Here is a 20,194-nt window from a genome sequence, read left to right as displayed (position 1 = left end):
AAATAATGCAATTTGTTGCGTCAAACAGAGAGATTTAACTCAAAGATTATTATTACTTCTATCACTATATTACGACTTAACCGATATATTACACTTTGTTACATGAAGAATTCACGTCACTCAATTTGTCGCACTGATCAAATTAAACCTTATTATGTGCTATGAATGATATATCTGTAAAAAATCACCACTTATTCAATTCTAATTCAAAGTTCACGTCACATACAGCTCACAAACACGTCAAAGCTCCACGCACATACGCTACTTCACGTATGAAAGAGGAAGGATACGGTATCGATTACATTCACTATGTCGAGAGCCTGGCGTTTGTAGCAGCGAAAAAGCTTACGGCAATTGTCGAACCACTCGTGCTTGTTGGGTGTGGGTGAGTGCAAGACGAGGCGAAGGTTAAAGGGGAAAGGTCAACAAGTTTGCTTTGATATTTTGTCTCAGTTGTTTAATTGTAAAGTAGAAATAAGTATATTTCTTTCTTGTATTCAAATTTTAATCTATTATTGTGTAGGTAATATTGAGTAATGTTTGATGTTTCACTAAAAATGGTTTAAATTAAATCCTTATAAATATATTAATTTTCTGAACAGTTCAATTGATTTTATTGATTTAAGACAAAAGAGCAAACATTCCGAAACAACAAAACATCAGTAATAATAACGAATGAAAGCAGAATAGCAAGAAAATGTATTTAAATTTATCGATAATTTCCATATCACAAATGAATCATCGAGAAGAATGATGATCCAATGAATCGCAAGGGATTCTGTGTGGAAGTTATCATGCAAAGATCGAAATTAGTATAAAATTGTAGGAAATACTGTGGAAGAATAGAATAACCTGATTTGTAAATTGTGGTGTATGAAAGACTTATTAAGAATGAAATTTTCAATGAAAACTGAAAAGATAAAATCTGCAACATAATTTGATATGATATTACACATTGTAAAATGGTAAAATAACGAGAATGTGCACATGCACAAATGTGCAGTAATGGGAATACCTTGGATGCTTACTAAAATCATATTTGAGCTCTTCAGCAATTTTTGTCATTAAGAATAAGCTTTTCACATGGGCGAGCAAATGAATTGAGATAAAACTCTGCAGTAATTATTTGTGAAATACATTTGAATCATATCAATTCAGACTACATAATATTCAGTCCTCGTTAAAAATAACAGGGTTCGAAATTTGCTATTCCTAATTCATTAACCCAGATTAAATAACTCTACCAGAAAACAAGAATTGCCAGCAAATTTATAAGTTAAGCAGTTTTTACATGTAGATCTGAAAAGCAGACCACTTCAATTCCTTCAAAATGTTTTTCAATATCTTTCAATTTTCCGTGTGGTACAGCTATCGCACGGCAGCATTTCTTATCATCGAATAAATCAAAGACAAAATTTCTACTGCATTCTACCATTTCTTTCATTGATGCATTCCAGATACGCTCAACGTACTCTCTAAATTGACAAATATGAAGTATTTAATACAAGGAATACTAAAACATTATTACACTTATAAATAATAGCCAACAATAATAACTTTAAAAATGAAAACTTCTTAATCCTTTTCCCTGGAAATCAAGCTTCGATACACCTATAGATCATCCACCTCAGTATTCATCTACATGTTCTATTTTTACATAATCGATTGATAAAGAAGAAATGATACCTCTTTCAACAATGATAAATTTTCTTCCTCAATTTGGTCTAAATAAACGTTATTATTCAGTAATAACTGAAGCAGCCTCTATATTTAACTTACTGACATAATCACAACACTAACAATATAGTTCACTACCTGATAATCTTAAAATAGCTTACCGCCAAAACTGAGGTGGTAATTCTCGAAATTCATTGAAAATAGCTCGATGTGCTGCATTAATTACTGTATCTTCGGTTTGCACTATTTTTGATACAAGACTTCGCTTCGCTGCTTCAAACTCATCTTCATCCACGTGTTCAAATTCATTGAACTAAATAATAAGTCGTACCATTAGTATCATGAAGCACGAATGAAATTTAAGTGATAAAATTTTTTGAGATGAAAATTCTGAATTTTGAATAGCAAAAAAATTCTAACCACAACTTTCTTAGCTTCTTCATAAGCTTGCTCGAGTTGAGAACTTCGATAGATGCTAAAACTGAGCAGCTCATTATCCATATCTACTTCAATATCCACACCATATGCTAAGCCATTTCCACGTATCGCTTTAAACAAGGTACCTTCCATTTGTGATAAATATTGAGCAATGAGTTGTACAGCTAATCCTTCCTTGCTACCCAGTTGATACTTGAATGGTATAGACTGCAAAATATTCATAAATTTTTGCCAAATCACTACTACTCATTATCTGTCCAATAAACCTAGTAACAAATTTTCTTTATTATGCAAAACAGCTGTTTATTTAATTAATCACAAAACAGAAATAAAATTAAAAACTGCAACACAAGACTAAAATATATCTCATCTAATTATGTCTTAACTTTTGATGATTAAATGTTCTTAGCTAACAATGCTCCAGTCAGATACGCTATGCTAGGTAGAAAATACTTATACGACATATTCAACAATTATTTATTCTCTCAAAAAAGAAAATCACTTAAGTCAAAAAAATTCTTTTTTGATAACCCTCAATCATTGTGGAATGATAAAATAGCATGATTTTAACATCTCAAACTACAAGCCATCACATGATAATCAATATAATTAATCTCTAAATTCAATTTAAATCTGGTAACTTCAAAAATACAGACAGCCAATCCTTCTTATAACGAAAAAAATCATATCAAACCATATCTATGATTCCATCACTACACATTAAATTCTTTGATTACTAACTCCAACTTAAATTTACACTTTGATTTCAAATATTGCATCTCGATATTTTCTCAATATTGAAATCTAATTTTCAGTCAATTTCAATTTCGAAATAGATATTTTATTTTCTATTCCTTAGAAATAACGAATTAAATTAATATACCTGTTTTAGAAAGGATGATTCAGTGGCGCCAACAGCAATAACACGTTGCTTTCCAAAGTTATCATATATTACCGATTCTCCAGGCAAATTCTAAAATTAGCAGAAAAAAAGTCAGTTTGCAAATCACAGATGTATTATGCATAGTAACATGCAGAGTTTTGCACACTGAGTATATATATATATATATATATATATATATATATATATATATATATATAAGCTTGAGAACAATGATATGAATTCTTGAAAAAATATGAAAGAATACTGATTTAAGTTTCATTTTTCCTTTTTAGTGATTACGATTTTTTAGTAATGATAAACATATTTTAAATATTTTTTTGTAGGTACATGTAAAAAGTTAGCTTACTCGAAAATTTCTGGAAAGCTCACAATTAAATTTACGATCACGATACAGCCATGCAAAACTAGTCGGTAAGAAAGGCATAATTTTCTCCGTGTTACAAATAATATGTAGATTTATCGGAGCATTCATTAACGCTTCACGCAATTTCTCCAATTTATCGATAACCTACAAATAAGAGAATAGAATGAATTTTTTGATAAAACATGCTAGCATTGTCAGTCATTCAATGCCCCTTTTTCAAATATAGTCACATATTGAAATTTTCATTGGTTTTTTTGTAAATGATTTAGCAGATTTTGCATGAATAGTCAAAAATGCTTGTTTGAAAATTTTTATGCGAGAAGTTCAAACATAGCAAAGAATAGAGGAGTACTTACGTAGGTAGGATTTTCTTTAGTTAACATGAGTACATTTTTATGAAACTCCTCCAACTGAACTAAACCACACATATAATTGCTATCTGTAAAATTACAAACAATTTGTGAAAAACAAAAAAATGTTAGTGAATATTCTTCTGAATTAAATTTCAGTGCAAGAGAAATTTATATATTTCTTACCAAAAAAAAAAAAAAATATTCATTAAATGAACTCTTAATCAAAAGTAAGTTTTAGTTTTCACATTTCAACTTTCAAAAACTCATACCCTTGTGGAATAGAGCAGTATGAAGAAGCGCATTTTGCATTTCACATCCATCTCGTTTTTCTTCATCAGCGTCAGCAATTAAACTTTGAACAGTTACTTTCACACGTTCTGCCTCGAAGATAATTCCTCTCACAAATGTCGTAAGCCATGACAACATAATCACATATCGTTCGGGAACAGTCTAAAATATTTAAATGCAATTCGAAATTTTATTGAAAATTTCTCCAGCATTTTCTTTCAGTCCAACTTTTTTATTTTACATCTATTTCTCACATCATTTTTTCCATTTTTGAAAGATGTTGTAGAATAGGCTAGATCAAATAATTCGATGTCTAGTTCATTAGCTTACTTTTAAGGTAAGTGAACAAAATCGATCAAAATGATCCAAAACACCAATATTTGCAGAATATGATACCAAATCCCGGGTATACAAATTTGCTATTTCCTCATATGATAATTTCTAAAAATAAATGAAATTAAAAAACTGTAAACATCTAAAAAATAAACAATAAAAAAGGGCATTCTAGCACTACAAATAATCTCATCATGCCATTACAAAACAGTAGAAGTTAAGTAGCATTAAATTATAGCTAAACATATATGCTTTCAAACTTTTAGCATTTTGATGAATATCTTCAAATTTCCATTGAAGGACAGCAGCTCGAATTACTCGGAAATTAATAAAGAAATAGTATGACAAGTGATATTACAGGTTTTTTATGTAGGCCAATGCGAAACCATGAGATGGAAATATTCATAGCACATCTAATTAATTGAATAAATTTAGTCATCAAGATGACTAAGATAAAGAAATTGTAACAGGTGATAAAATGTAGCAAATCTTGCCGTTTCTATCTTTTTTTTCTTCCTTTATCTCTTAATAACTTTAGCAAATATATTTGCAATGTTTGTCACAATAAATGGAATAAATTTTTTGTCATCAAGATAAATTCACACCCTATTCAATTCTATTACTCCATCAGACACTAAAATCACTAAAATTTCTTCAGTACTACGTCTTTCAATTGAACTTCACAAAAAAATTTCTAATTTCCACAAAACAAAATCCAAAATGATTGCTGTTCAAGAGCAGATTCCAAATAAAATACCACTACAAATAAAATAAATTAATAAACAACAAACACTCACTCTATCGTCTATAATAGCTGGGCTTTGGAATATTAATTCGAAATAAAGCATCAACCATAGCCGTAATTCTAATGGTATCAATTTTGTATCCCAAACTAAGATAAGCTGAAAAAGATTGATTAAATTAGTCGATTACAGTGAAAAACAACTAGCTATTTCAGTGATAAAAGGAATATAATCAAATCAATCTCATGAACTTGTAATACACAACAAAACTATTTCAATTTAACATTATATCTGATTCCATTAACGCCTATTCACGTTAGAATATCATAAAAAGAACATTTGTTATGATTTGATAAAAAGGAACGAGTATACCTTAACAAAATGCGTTTCGACACTATGTATGAGAACCGGCAATGGTAACTTAAATATTTCATTATCATTTTGACCTGTCCGCGCATGCAATGTTTGTACATTAAATGTTGCAAAATTCTCTAATTCATGTATCATCATTTCGGAAAGTAGTTCAGGTGGTGGCTTTTGAGCCTGAAACTTTTTCCATCTTTTAAATAAATAAAGGTATCTAAGTATAAAAACATAATAGTACTCAAATATCACAAGAATCATTACCACATGAAGATGAGATATCCAGGATTTTGCTATAATATCACAAGTATTCTACAAAATCTTAATCATTTCAAAAGAAGCTGAAAAACTAAATATTATTTAATCTTGTGTATATATGACAATTTATTAATAATGAACAATAACACTATTATTGAAAAGGGTAAAAGGCAAACCGTTGTTTCATGTAATGCTTTTTCTAATTTCTCGGCACATCGCCGAAGTCCATCTTTCCCTAATTTTTTACGCTGTTCCTCAATTCGTTTCTTTTCCTGAAATGGAAAACACCAAATTCTACAGTATCACACACTTCATGAAAAAATTATGCAACTAATGCAAAATTTTAATACAAATGTGGTACTTTTAGTTAACAATATAAAAATTATATTGTGTTAAAAAAATATATAAAAATAATATTAAGAAAAAATATAAAAATCAAAATATAAAAAAAAAAATTATGTTAAATATCAAAGTTTTCATGTATTTCGAACCGTTGTAGCAATTCTTGTCACTTCAGCTTGAGAAGGGTAACCCATTACACAGACACATTTTCTTATCAGATACCGATGTGATAATCTCATCCAATCCTCAGGTTTCAATACCAACATTCTGCAGTAGAAATCTCAATACAATTCACTATCAGTTACTTACAATCCACAAACTTTTCAGATTAGTGAAATATAAGTAAGCAAAAAAGAAACACTGAAAAATAAAACCTTCGCAATTCCGTAACATAATTTAATCGCATTGTAAGTTCCCTAAATTTTCCATAGATTTGATACATGCACATTATATCGAAAATAACATTATGACAGTCTGTTTCCATCTAAAATTTATTTTAACACAATTTAGCATACGTATTACTACATTAATCAGTAAACAAGAAAATGAAAAAAATATTATAGCAAAAGCATCTTCTCTCATATGCGACCATTTTAATTTAATCAGCAAATTATGATAAATGACGTGCATTGACGTAATCACGTGTAAAAAATCATATAAAAAAGAATCACTCATGATCGAGAGAAACACGATAATACTCAGGATTATATACAAACTTTTATAATAAAATACCTTTGAAAGCTCTTTATCCATCATGTGTGTAATCACATTCTCCATTCGTTCTGGATCAAAATTCTTTTCAAACGTTTCTGGCAAAGTTTTATCGAAAAATCTATAACTTTCAACTAAATCTATAACATTTCAAAAGATAAAATGTGTCTGTTAATTATGACAAAACTATTTTAACATTTTAATTCAAATATACAGCAAAGCATCCTATCTACGATTATGGATCTAAAGATTTATTTATTCAAAATCTCTCATGCAAACATATGCCTATCTTTCACAAAAAAAAAAAACAATGTAAAAATGAAGCTCTGAAATTTTAACTGCAATATATAGCACAAAAAAAAAAATAAAATTTAATTAATTCATTAAAATAAAATATATGATCCAAAAAATCAAAATCAAAAACTGATAATAAGAGATAGTTTTTTTCCTTACTTTCTTTTGATGTTTGGTAGTTCATTAACTGGTACTCCATTAAAACACAATACTATTTCACTAATGCACTGCTCACGTACATAAAAATGTACAGAACTTGCCAACTGTTCATCCAATTGTACAAAATCTTGCTGCAGTGGAGAAGCAGCAGTATCACTCAAGTAATTTGCAAGCACTTCCAGTTTTCTCAATTCTTCATACTAAATATATTTCTGATAACTAATTTACATAACAAAGAGAAATGAAAATGAAACGAAAAATTACGAAGTAAGGGAATGATTTGTAGGTTTATGCAGAGTACAAGCAGTTTATTAACTATTACATAGTATTCAGATATACTTAACGACTTTCAAAAAGTCCAAGTAATGAATTGTTTATAATTTCTTTACTTCGATCGTTTTTACTTCGGAAGAAACTTCACTAACCGTAAAAGAAAAAAAAAAAAAAACAGTTATTCTAAGATCCATTTTAAACAGGATCTTATTTTAACTGATTGAAAAAAAAAAATGATATATTATAAAACGAACATTATTGGAAGGACCTATCCAAGCAATCTCCACTGTACCCAGTTTTTCATCTTCACTTGGACAAACAATTTGTCTCTCTTGAGATTCCGTAAATACCAGCATGGTATTCCTGAATGGCTTATTGAATAGATGTGGCACTCGTTGTTGTGATGTTTCTTCTTCAATAGAGAAAAAAAAATTAGAACGAATGAATTCAAGAAGTAAAATAAATGCTTTCCATTTATGGTACAATGATTTTCAATTTATCCTGGATAGAAGAAATAAGAAGGAAGGAATCCATAATTAAACTACCAATTGATGATAAAATTTGCAGCAATTTGGAATGATCAATAGATCCACAAACAGTCACAAACATATTACTAATGTGATAAAAATCATGGTGATATCGTCTTATCTTTTCCATATTACATGTTTTACGTAAAGCAGCCAAACGTCCACCTGTTTCCACACGATATGGATTATCTAGAATATAAGTATCTAGAGAAATGAAGTATCTAGAATATACTTCATAATTAAGTTATAATTATACCTCTTTATCTAACTGGTTGTAGCACGGCAGGTGATATTTTAAGAATTTTGAGTATAATTAATACTATAAATGATCTTAGTATTTCGTTATGGCATAATAATGACAACATCTGGACAGTTCATTTTATTAAAGAAAAAGAAAAAAAAAAAAAAAACTCACATTCCGGATAAAAAAGCTCTTTTCGTTTCCAGCTTACAATGTTACTCATTTCTGATTCGTACTCTTGCATTTCACTATAAACAACTCCTGCGTTTTCACCTTTACCATTGATATGATGGACTTCTGTCATAAATTGAGCATCCTATATAACGTCATGCTTTGTTAAACTAAGATTTGTATTCATCAATTACCAGATAAAAGTCTAGTTCAGACAGTTATTCATCTTTTTGTCCGGGAAAATAATCTCAATTTTAGATCACAAGTGTATGGGAATTTTCAAATCAATTATATGGAGACAAAATTCTGCACATTATAACGAAAAAAAAAATATAATTTGTGACAGCACAAAAATCAGCATTGAATCAGTATGAGATCTTTGTAAAAGTAACACTGGACTAAGGTAAAAAGGATAAAATCAAATGAATGACAATACTAATATTTAGTTCATTAACAAAGACTAACCGTTAATGTTGGTGACAACAAATGATCTATGTAAATAGGTAAAATTTTCAGGAATCCATCACTGCCAACCTAAAAAATGTTTTATTCAGCAGAAAATTGTTTGTTAATTGTAATTTATTGTGGAGTAAGATTTATCTCCCATTCTAAAGCAAATAACAATAACTCAAAACAGAGTAAAAAAAAATACAATTAACTTAAAACAAATTCTCTTTTTCGCACTAACCTTTCTGTCAACTGCTCTATTTGTCTTCATGAATTGAAAATAAAGGTTTATTTATCAGCATTTTCGACTATTTCAATAGGATAATAAATTGCTTACCGTAGTTAATTCATAAGCAGTATGATCTTGAGCAGTAAAAGCATTCGTCCCTGATGCCATACATCGATTAGCAATCAAATCCAGAACACCTTTGTATGGATATTTTTTACTACCCATAAAAATAAGATGTTCCAAGGTGTGAGGTAAACCATTGTTATCGAGTGCTTCTGTTACTAAACATTTCAAACATTTCAGTGCTGACTATACAGACAAACAGACAAGTTTTCTTTTTGAAAAATTCCATTAAGTAAACTTTTCTTTCAATCAGTTAAAAAAAGTTTAATAAGTAGTCTGATAGGTAAGAATTATAATCGATTAACATTTAGTATAAAATAGTTTACAAAAATTTTTTTTTAACCAATAAACAACTTATTACTGACAAACTGATATTGAAGTTAAAATAAAGTTAACCAAATGATATAAGGCCTTTAACAAGTGGTCCCGGTGTTTCAGCAATAGCAACTCGAAGTTTGGAACAATTTGATGTATAAATTACAAGTGGTATATCTCCATTTACTTCATATGGTATACCAGGTGTCCATCCTTTTTCCAGCTTATTGATATGTCCTCAAAAATAACACATTTTATCCTTTATACATTTATTTAACTAAATGTAAAAATTAAAAAAGAAAAATCAGATTAACATTAATGTTAAATCATTCTCAAATGAATGAAAAAAAAAAAAAAAAAAAAGAATTAAAAGATTAGATAGATTTTTTTATGGTATCATTTAATAATCCACTATCGCAATCATAATTATGGATACAAAAAATTGTCATAATATCTAGAATTAATTAAATAAAAATATTAGCAGTACAAATATATGAATTAAATAAATCATTCTGTGATAAACAATAGTTTGTTGACATTAGTATTACTCGGTTAGGTCGTCACACTATAATAATAATAATGCGAAACCTAACTGACCGTTAAAATTATTTTGCGAAAAGTATCGCTGCATAATATGATGACAGTTCATTTTTGATAGATAGCTATAGCTTGTGAATAATTTTTTCATTATAATAATTTTAGTATTAGGGAATGCGAATGATTAGGAAGTGTATTCGAATCACTGGAAAAGAACATATGTTTATGGTAATTAACAGATAGAAGAGATGTTTAAGATAGATGAGAAAATAAAATTATCAATAGTAAAATACAGATGAAAGATTAGGTGAACTGTTTGAAAAGTTATTGCAATAGATGGCTAATAATGTAAAGGTCATCTTTCAAATAATCCATCATCATATATCTTAAATTCAATATGACTTTTTCATTATTCTATCTTCACATCAATTTCAACTTTAGTCATTTTTCATAAACATTGAATTTTTGAATAACTAACTGTTAAAATTCGATCAATTTCAGTTTTACGATCACATCAAAACAGTAAAAATACTAAAAATACTTATTAAGATGATAACAGCAAACACTAAACAGTTAATAAAAGTAAACGATCTGACACACTTTTCTTTTTCCATCTTATACTAAAAATGAAATATTTCTTAAATCGAATGATACCAAAATGCCATCCTAAGATGAAATAATTGAAGCTGAATCAATTGAACCGAATGAATGAATTAAATAAATCTCTGGCATAATCCAAGAATAACTTAATTTCATTTATCTTACAGAAAGTAAACACTGTAGTACTAGACATTATTATTTATTAACCTATCACATAATAAAAGTCCACAACATTTTATAATGCAAAAGAGATTAATTTTAAAATTTGAAATCTAAAAAATTTTCAAATTGCAAAAAATTGCATAAAGATGACAACTAAACTGCATCTCTAATGAAACAGAAAAGTAGCTTAAAATGAGTAGGAATTGAAGAAATTGAAGTTTATCACCTTAAAACACATTTATTCACATAATGGTGCATTTCAACCTTTATTTTAACCACGTCAAAAAAAAAAAAAGCAAGTAAGAAGTATTCCTTTTACCTTCTCCTTTTCCCATATCCATTGGCATTGATAAAGTGTTTTCCTGAAATTCGAAAATTTTAATCCTCATATTGTTCATCTAATTTTTTCTAACTTTGTACAATTTACAATCATGAAAAAATTAAAAATACAAAGAAAAAAAATGTCTACTTCATTTCCTATATTTTTACCATATTCCGAGCAAGAGGATGAATAATCCAAAAGAAATGATATTATGAATGGGTAAAAACAAAATACAAAAATTTTTCTATTCATTCAATCAATATTTCATGAATTACTGCAAAGGCTATTCTATCGTTCTATGATTATCTCAGAAATAAACTCACAAAAAAAGTTAATTAATACATAAAATAAAACGTATGTAAATTATCGATAGTTGCAAAAAAAAAAAAAAAAAAAAGTGGGAATAACAATTCATATTGCTTTTGAAAATATCAAACATTCAAAAATATTAAACAAATATGATAGGTAATAGCAAAAGTAATGGAAAAATTTAGTACATTAGATAAGTAATAATTTCTGGAAGATATGAGCTCATTATTTATCTTTATAATGCTAAAAAATATGGGTGATCATATCGCTGGATGATCACAAATATATCATTTTTTCTTTCAGAGAAAGGATAGAACTACAGAAAAATAAATTTTTTTTTTTTGTCCTTCTTTTCCTCCAATATACAAAAATGTCTTAGGAACAAAATTATCACAAATAATCAAAATTTTATCGTAAATAATATGATCCAAAATTTCATCACAAATAAATATATAAACCAAATTTTATCATAAATAATTATATAAACCAAATTATATCGTAAATAAGTGTTAGAAATTTATCACAAATAAATATATAAACCAAATTTTATCACAAATAATTATATAAATCAAATTATATCATCAATAAATGTTGGAAATTTATCACAAATAATTATATAAACCAAATTTTATCACAAATAATTATATAAACCAAATTATATCGTAAATAAGTGTTAGAAATTTATCACAAATAAATATATAAACCAAATTTTATCACAAATAATTATATAAATCAAATTATATCATCAATAAATGTTGGAAATTTATCACAAATAATTATATAAACCAAATTTTATCACAAATAATTATATAAATCAAATTATATCATAAATAAATGTTGGAAATTTATCACAAATAAATATATAAACCAAATTTTATCACAAATAATTATATAAATCAAATTATATCATAAATAAATGTTGGAAATTTATCACAAATAATTATATAAACCAAATTTTATCACAAATAATTATATAAATCAAATTATATCATAAATAAATGTTGGAAATTTATCACAAATAATTATATAAACCAAATTTTATCACAAATAATTATATAAATCAAATTATATCATAAATAAATGTTGGAAATTTATCACAAATAATTATATAAACCAAACTTTGTCATAAATAAGTGTTAGAAACTTATCACAAATAATCCAAATTTTATCACAAATAATTATATAAACTAAATTTTATCATAAATAACTGTTAGAAATTTACCATAAATAACCCATAAAAAATCTCAAATCCAGTTTTCTACAACAGTTTTATTCATAGATATTCCTCCTTCTGCTTAATATCTACCCTACCACCGTGTAACAAAACAGCGCAAAAAAAAAATCCTTCATATCCTCTACAAATTTAGTTTCATTTCCGGTTAACCTGATGCTAGCTGGATTAAGTCTTTTTCCGATTCAGTTAGATATTGTTAGCTCTAGTAGTTAATATTGGATGATTTTATTTTACTTATTCTTTGTTTTTTAAACGAAATTATTCTTAATAATTTAAATGATTTTTTCTTTTTTGAAAATTCAAATTATCAAAAGTTTGCAGAAAGTACGATTAAAGAGAGAAGAATGGTGAATGTGAAGAAAGGTGTATTGGTACGTTGTGATCCTGCAATGCGTCAATTGCTAGTGTATCTCGATGAGTCACGTACGTTAGGATCAAAGTTTGTGGTGAAAGAGCTGGACGAAACACATATTTTGGTCGATAAAGAAATTGTACCAATTCTTGAACAGAAACTTGATCAAATGATGGAATCACTCTCACCTGATCTTACCGACAAGTAAATTATATCCTCTCTCTCACTCACTCTCAGTTCAGTTATTTTTGCAGCTACATTTTATGGCACAGTAATGTTTAAGCTTACATTTTATGCCCAATGTTTCGGGATGAACAACCCATATAACTTGGTTGTTATGTAGAAATTTGAAGATCAGTCCTTGTCATTGTCATTATTGTTTATTTAATGAATTATTATCCTGCAATTTTAATAAAACATAATGTTTCTGTTTATAGTTTGCATTATATGTCTGATATGTGGTAATAAGGGTATAACATAAGTCGTGTACTTGTATTACGTAAAGATTTAATGCGTTAGATACTTGGACATAATAGCATATTATCTATTTAAAAACTTCCAGCAGCAGATGCTTAAAGAAATTGCATCTATCGAAGAAACAGAGAATGTGTCATGTCATTTCGAATCTTTCCTTGTTACCGGCTTTGTATATTGATTCTTGTTTTGTCTAGCTTGCAGGTAGATTAGTGCTGAGAAAAACGGATAGTGTTATGCAAATAGTTATTATCTATATCCAACTGAAGAAAATCCAACTGGATAGTACATTCTGCATTAAAACAGACATCTGGTGAACATGATTTAAAATATCTACTGTAACAATAGCAAAATATTACCGTTCTTTATTTCGAAAAATTTTTTTTTTGCCACATATAAATCTATATAAAAAATGAGCATTTGCATTATAAAGTCCTGAGAAGACCTTAAACGCTTGCGATATTTTACCATATAAAACAATTGGATGAAAAACAACAAAAAAAAAAAAACAAAAAATCATGGATAGAGAATATCAATTTTCAGTAAGATTTCCACATCTGGAAATAATATGTCAACTGCTTTTTGATCTTTTATTTTCACATTTCATAGTCTTCAGTGGTATCGTTAATGACTATGAAGTTAGATATAGGAGAAGATAATCTGTTTCTCAGCTTTCCAGGATAAAAAACCAATTCTCTTTCCTTTTTGAAATTAAAAAACAAGTACATAAGTTAATTTTGTAAACGAATTTATCAATGCAAAAAGAAAAAATCAACTGCAACGTTTGTCAAGTTTAGCTTTACATAATTCCTCAAACTGTTCATCTGTCATCATCGGTTGATCAACAGCTAATCTCGATAACCGATCGCTATGAAAATTTCCACAACGATCTCTTTCATCACATGACATTGCATCCCAGCTCTCCTCCAATTCTTTCCTTTCATCGTATTTTTGATGTCCGTATGTATGTTCCACACGCATCTAGAAAGATTTGACATTTAACGACCATTTGCAAAAATATAAAAATTCAAATCAAATTACAGTAGGAGAACAGAAACGTGAAGAAAGAGCAAAACCATTCTACTACTGGAACTCAAGCATTGCCTTTTTAATTTCTATCTTTATTGTATCACATAATCATCCAAGAAAAAAAAAAGAAAAAGGAAGAATCGTTTAGAAATCTGCTCTCAAAAAATGAAATAATCGAGAAAAAAAATTTTAGTATACTTTTATCATTTCAGTATAACGGCTAAGTTTCTGGATATCATCCATATTTTCAATCTGTTTTCCATCTGCTTTCTTCCATTCATTGGAACGCCATCTGGATAACCATGAGTTAATCACTTTCACCACAAATTGCGAATCTGTTTTGATAATGATTCGATCAAAATTTAGAGAACAAGCCTGAAAAAAAAAAAACAGTAAATTCGCAACAATCAAATAATTTCATAATTCTTATAGTTATTTTAATAATAAAAATAAGGTAACACTCAAAAATTACTTTGTTATAATTCTACTGCTGTCATGTGTGAAAAATAAGAAAACAATGGAGAAATCAAATATAGAGATAACAAAGAAACTATATTGCTATAAAAATGAGACAAGAAACTGAATTAAACTACGACAAAATATCAAAAAAAAAAAAAAAAAAAAAACTAATCATGCAAATGATGCACTAACCTGTAAAGCAGCCAAGCTAACTGCTTGTATTTCAGCCCTAATATTAGTCAGTTTCGATCCTGTAAGTGAAAGATGAGCATTACGTTCATCGTTTGGACTCCAAAATATTCCAATACCGCCTTTTCTCAATGTCCAGTCAAATGAACCATCGCAATACACCAATGGAGCACTGTAAATTGGAATAATTCTCATTAAAAACAGTACGAAACTTAACTCGTGCAAATATTGTAACATACTGAGAATTAAAGACCTGAATTGCTATGTTTTTAAATTATTTTAAACTAAAATATAACTCAAAATTTGAATTATTTTTGATAACTCAAACAAATATATGATTTAAACAAAAGAGACGAATAATATCATAACTGAATTTAGATTATTAATAAATTTCACATAATTTACACTGTTAATAAACTTTACCTCATCCATGCTCTTTTCTCAATTATTTTATCAGCAGATGAAATCTCATCATTATCGCTGTTGTCAACGGTTGACTTCTCTTTCCATTGCTGAATTTTTTGAGCTAATGCATCGAAATCTGGCGCTGAGGAAAATCGCCTAGCTAATATTGCAGCCGATGAAATAGCATTATAAGAATAAAAACATCTAGATAATTTAATTAGTGGTGCCATCCTGTAAATGAATAGATTTCAAGTCAGCTCTGAGTTTCACTTCTTGATCAAATCAAAGAATCCGTAACATTACCTAAAGGTTAACTCTATCAGTGTGTAAACAGACACTTATAATTTAAAATACGATATATCTAAATCTAATTTCTTTATTACTAGAACGACAAAGTAAACTTTCACCACAGAAAACACTCATGACATTAACTTTATAAATCATCAACTAAACCAGTAACATTCAAGTATAACACCATGCGTTACTTACGTCTTATACAACATCAAATCAGACGTAACCTGACATATCTCATCTATACATGCATACATATACAATCAAATATGGTTACTAATACTCAAGATTAAGCACACAATTTGAATGAAATGTACTAATTTCATTAAAATACCAAAACCCTTTTTTCTTTTACATTAATCTATATTTTAACAAAATGTCCTACAAGTTCAAAATATCATTTATAAATAACGTTGAACGAGCTCACAGAAATATGTGAATAATGGATTCATCCATTTTATTGCGACATAATCATTTTTATCATCTTTTAACAAACATAATAGCATTTCATATTGACCCGCATTTATATTATCCATATAAAATAACTAAACTTTTATATAATCAGCTACTGATTGATAAAATGTCACCAAACCATTCATTAGACATCTATGACAGAGATATGCAGTAGACTTGAACAATTTTTCAAAGCAATCTTTTTTGTCTAACGACAGTAAGCCAAGTCCACCTGCGGAATAGTTTTACTTAGACACCATACAACTTTCACTCATCTCTCTTGAAGAAAACGTTAGAAAAATCTTTCAAATATTTCTCGACATTACCATCCATCGGTAAAGGATTCAAGTGATCCGTGTCACAATACAATCGTAGTATCTAAAATACAGTAGATGAAACGATTCATTTATTATTAATCATAAGAACATTACATAAAATAATTTCTTTCCTTTTAAGTTTTAATTTATTATTAATTATATGAACATTACACAAAATTATTCTTTTTCTTAAAAGAAACGGAATGAGCTAATATTCAGCTTCAACTTACACATCTTACATCTAATTCCAAGAAATTTTGCTTAAATTCTCGAAAATGATACTTTAGTCCCAAAGGTTGCATTGTTATTCGAGATCGAATGCTGCCTAGTAATTTGATCAAGACAACGTCCTATTGTCCAGCGCTATAAAACAACGTCTAGAGAAACATTATGCTAAAAATTCGGACAAAAATGTTATTAAATATGAATTTCTGATATGTTCAGATTCCTTAAAAAAACGACTTTAGATAACACTTAGAATAACACTATCAAAAAGTTCTATATAAAACATACTTTGGAAACCATAACTGGCTCACGCTTTTGATTTTCCACAACGAATAAAAACATTTGCTCAGCAGGTGGAATCTGTAACAAAAACTTAATCTGTAATTAATTAAAATAATTACGATAAAATTCATAATGAATAACGCTAATTCTGCAATAAAAACGTGTTTGTCATCATGAAAGCTCTAATGGAAGAAAATAATCAATGATTTTGTTAAAATGAATGAAATATGAAGACAAAAGTTACATACATACGTATACTTCGAAGAAAAATTATAACATTCATTCATAAAAGTTTACACTAAAATTTCGAGTATTTGATTTAAGACGCATTACTGCTATTCGATCAGCTCTTCTTTGCATCGCTTCATCCATCTACAACGATAAATTTCAAAAAAGAATAACTTCAAACTCTTAACATAAATTTTCCTTAATTTTAATTATGACTATAACGACATTAGATGCTCCATCACAACATTTCTTCTTTTAATATCAAACAATTAAGAAGTAATAAGCTTATAAAAGATTTTGGTTTGTTTTCCTAAAACATTCATAACTTTCAGTAAAGTTGTAGCATTTCGCAAATTTATTATTGCAAGTATTAATTGAAGACAAAAATAAACCGATTTCTCCTTCTGCGGTGGTGAAGAAATGATACTTGTTTCAGCAATGTCCATTTTATCAGCAGCAATAATCATTGACAACTTTTCTTTCAATTCTTCCTGATAACCATCGTTAATTTGTTTATTCTTAACAGTTTGAGTACCGCATTGATGTTCTTCTGGATAACGATGCCTGCATCAATTTTAATGAAAAGATTTCCATAGAAATATGAAAAAAAAAAAAAAAAAAATCAAAATACATTAATAATAGGAAGAAAATAGTTATTTGAAGAATAAGTATAGTTTTGCAAACAAACTTTATAAATTGGTTTAATAGATTCAAACAACTGTATTCCTCATTGTCCTTCTACAGAAAAAATTTTAAATCTGGTCTTCTGATGCTTACTTACTTCAGACAGAAATTCAATCCACAACGCTGACAATCAATTCTGATGATTTCACACGTGAAACAGCTATTCATTGAACATAAAAATGACTTTAGTGGCTTACTACCGTCACAACTAGTTGCTGCTAATTGTTCAACATTCATATTTTTAAACTGACATCCATGATTGAACCGATGTCCATCGCTAAATGAATAATAATCATATATTTCAACCGAATTTCGTTTTCAAAAATCTTTTAACAAGAAAGCTAGTGTATCTTTGATACAATTATTCTTAAATAAATGCTACATTACCAAACCAAAAATCTTATAAAAATTTAAAGAAAAGAAAAAAACACACCAGAAATAATTTTCGCAAATGTTGCAAAAGAAAGGTGTGAAATCTGAAAAATTGAATTCATCAGTGCTTCAAACATATCAAATTAGAATTCTGCTATTACTATAGAAATGTAATTTCTTTCTAAAAAACTTTGTAAGTCAAAATTACAGAATAACAATTATCATAATTTAAAAATGAAAAACAATAGTAATTAACTAACCGAGTTTTTTACAAGCTTCTAGCGAACAATTTTTGCCTAGTTCTGGAAATTCTGCCATTATTGAATAAAGCAATATAAATGAAAGTACATTTAATTCATCTGAAAATATGCTTCATCTACAATATATATATTCAAATAAAACTTCAAGGATATGAAAATTCCTTATTTTCTTTGAAACTATCAGTAATGAACAGGAATTCATTCATTCGGTGATAGTACCAGTAAAACGACAAAATTCACTTCTCATTAATAGTATTTCGAAACAAAAATTAATACGACATAGCAATGGCAAAATTAAGTGTGCTTCATGCTGTAATAAAATGAAATAAAATGTACACATACAATATCATTGAAAATTTTCGAATGATTTAAACACTTACATCATAATTTAAAATAAATGTCTTGTTTTTGAAACGGTATAATAACATATCCTAAACTCCTAAACTTTATTCCGTTTTTTATATTTCTTTTATTTAAACTTATCTCACACTTATCCTTTACAATATTTGTTGAGAAATCTACCTTAAACACTGTAAACTCAATATTCCTGCATAACTTTTTTTACTCCACATTATCCACTTTTCGTGTCTATCTTGAAGCAATTTGTACAATAAAAATGGAAAGTGCATAAAATTGCATATAATCACCAGAAAAAAAAAATCATCAATAAATAACAGAAAAAGAAAAATAAGAAATGAACAAACATACTTACAAAATAATGAATGAGCAAAATTCAAAGAATTATATTCACAAAAACGTTAGAAAGTTCTTACGAAAAGCAATGAATATCAGCAATTTTTATGCTGAAAGAGTAAGGATTTTCAATGAACTAACAATTAAAGAGTACATTTTCATCATTCCACTCATTTTATCTTTACTTTATAATTAAAAAAAATAATAATAATTAATCGGGAACAGGAAGGAACAGTACTTTATGAATACTTACAGATTAGTTTTGAAAAATTATGGACAATTAACTTCAGTTATTAAAATCGGATAAATATAACCACATTATTTACTAAAAATATACTGCACTACTTATTAACATATAAATTTATGAAGAGCAGTACTAACAAAATATTAAGACGGAACTTTAAGCCTAGTCTCGTTCGGAGAATTCGAGATATTCATATTGCATTATATTCCCTAATTTCCAGCTAAATCAATACTCGAAGTTCAAATAACCCGAATAAACAACTACGAATAAACAAACAAGCTTACAAAGATTTGGATATTCCAGTAATCCTTATTTAAAAGAAAACTAACTTCTTATCCATTCTGATTTTAAAAATCCAAATTTAAGCGCCTCAGTTGTGCAATAATAGAGAAGAAGACTAAAAGTGGATCATTCTCTTCCGACATTTCTGAAAACAATCTGAATCCTAATTTAAACTTATATTTAATAAAAAAATTTCCATCAGTGTTTATTTTCTGCAGACCTTTTAAGAACATAAAAA

At 27.9% G+C, this 20,194-nt stretch overlaps 3 protein-coding genes across 4 annotated transcripts; 1 reads left to right on the top strand and 2 right to left on the bottom strand.

Annotated features, from left to right (window-relative positions):
• Positions 1-1,276: 1,276 nt before the first annotated feature.
• On the bottom strand, positions 1,277-11,199 carry Bm1978 (the record flags this gene model as incomplete). 2 transcript variants are annotated; one of them, XM_043077787.1, is made up of 22 exons in its annotated part: positions 1,277-1,475; positions 1,839-1,990; positions 2,098-2,322; positions 2,999-3,088; positions 3,366-3,527; positions 3,740-3,822; positions 4,006-4,186; positions 4,355-4,465; positions 5,155-5,259; positions 5,473-5,643; positions 5,898-5,993; positions 6,213-6,330; positions 6,438-6,547; positions 6,796-6,895; positions 7,228-7,427; positions 7,755-7,912; positions 8,046-8,216; positions 8,443-8,584; positions 8,905-8,973; positions 9,224-9,396; positions 9,635-9,790; positions 11,172-11,199. In XM_043077787.1, the coding sequence occupies 22 exons, from the start codon at positions 11,197-11,199 to the stop codon at positions 1,277-1,279; spliced, it is 3,000 nt and encodes a 999-aa protein (XP_042933721.1). The 2 variants fall into 2 exon arrangements, with proteins under 2 accessions (XP_042933721.1, XP_001895847.2); XM_001895812.2 differs by lacking the exon at positions 11,172-11,199 and adding an exon at positions 10,151-10,241.
• Positions 11,200-13,061: 1,862 nt separating this feature from the next.
• Positions 13,062-13,534, top strand: Bm6839 (REX1 DNA Repair family protein; the record flags this gene model as incomplete). Its single annotated transcript, XM_043077786.1, has 2 exons — positions 13,062-13,273; positions 13,507-13,534. The coding sequence occupies 2 exons, from the start codon at positions 13,062-13,064 to the stop codon at positions 13,532-13,534; spliced, it is 240 nt and encodes a 79-aa protein (XP_042933720.1).
• A 780-nt stretch (positions 13,535-14,314) lies between these two features.
• Bm9006 (uncharacterized protein) lies at positions 14,315-19,165 on the bottom strand (the record flags this gene model as incomplete). The annotated part of the gene is made up of 14 exons (XM_043077785.1): positions 14,315-14,524; positions 14,771-14,947; positions 15,224-15,392; positions 15,644-15,856; positions 16,641-16,747; positions 16,969-17,049; positions 17,200-17,271; positions 17,491-17,565; positions 17,814-17,985; positions 18,203-18,382; positions 18,539-18,581; positions 18,738-18,836; positions 18,957-19,047; positions 19,118-19,165. The coding sequence occupies 14 exons, from the start codon at positions 19,163-19,165 to the stop codon at positions 14,315-14,317; spliced, it is 1,737 nt and encodes a 578-aa protein (XP_042933719.1).
• Positions 19,166-20,194: the final 1,029 nt, after the last annotated feature.

The sequence above is a fragment of the Brugia malayi genome (genome assembly GCF_000002995.4).
Source record: "Brugia malayi strain FR3 genome assembly, contig: Bm_v4_Chr1_scaffold_001, whole genome shotgun sequence".
Taxonomy (NCBI): Eukaryota; Metazoa; Nematoda; class Chromadorea; order Rhabditida; family Onchocercidae; genus Brugia; species Brugia malayi.
Note: the sequence above shows the minus strand (reverse complement) of the source record. Positions and strands in the feature narration are given on the sequence as shown.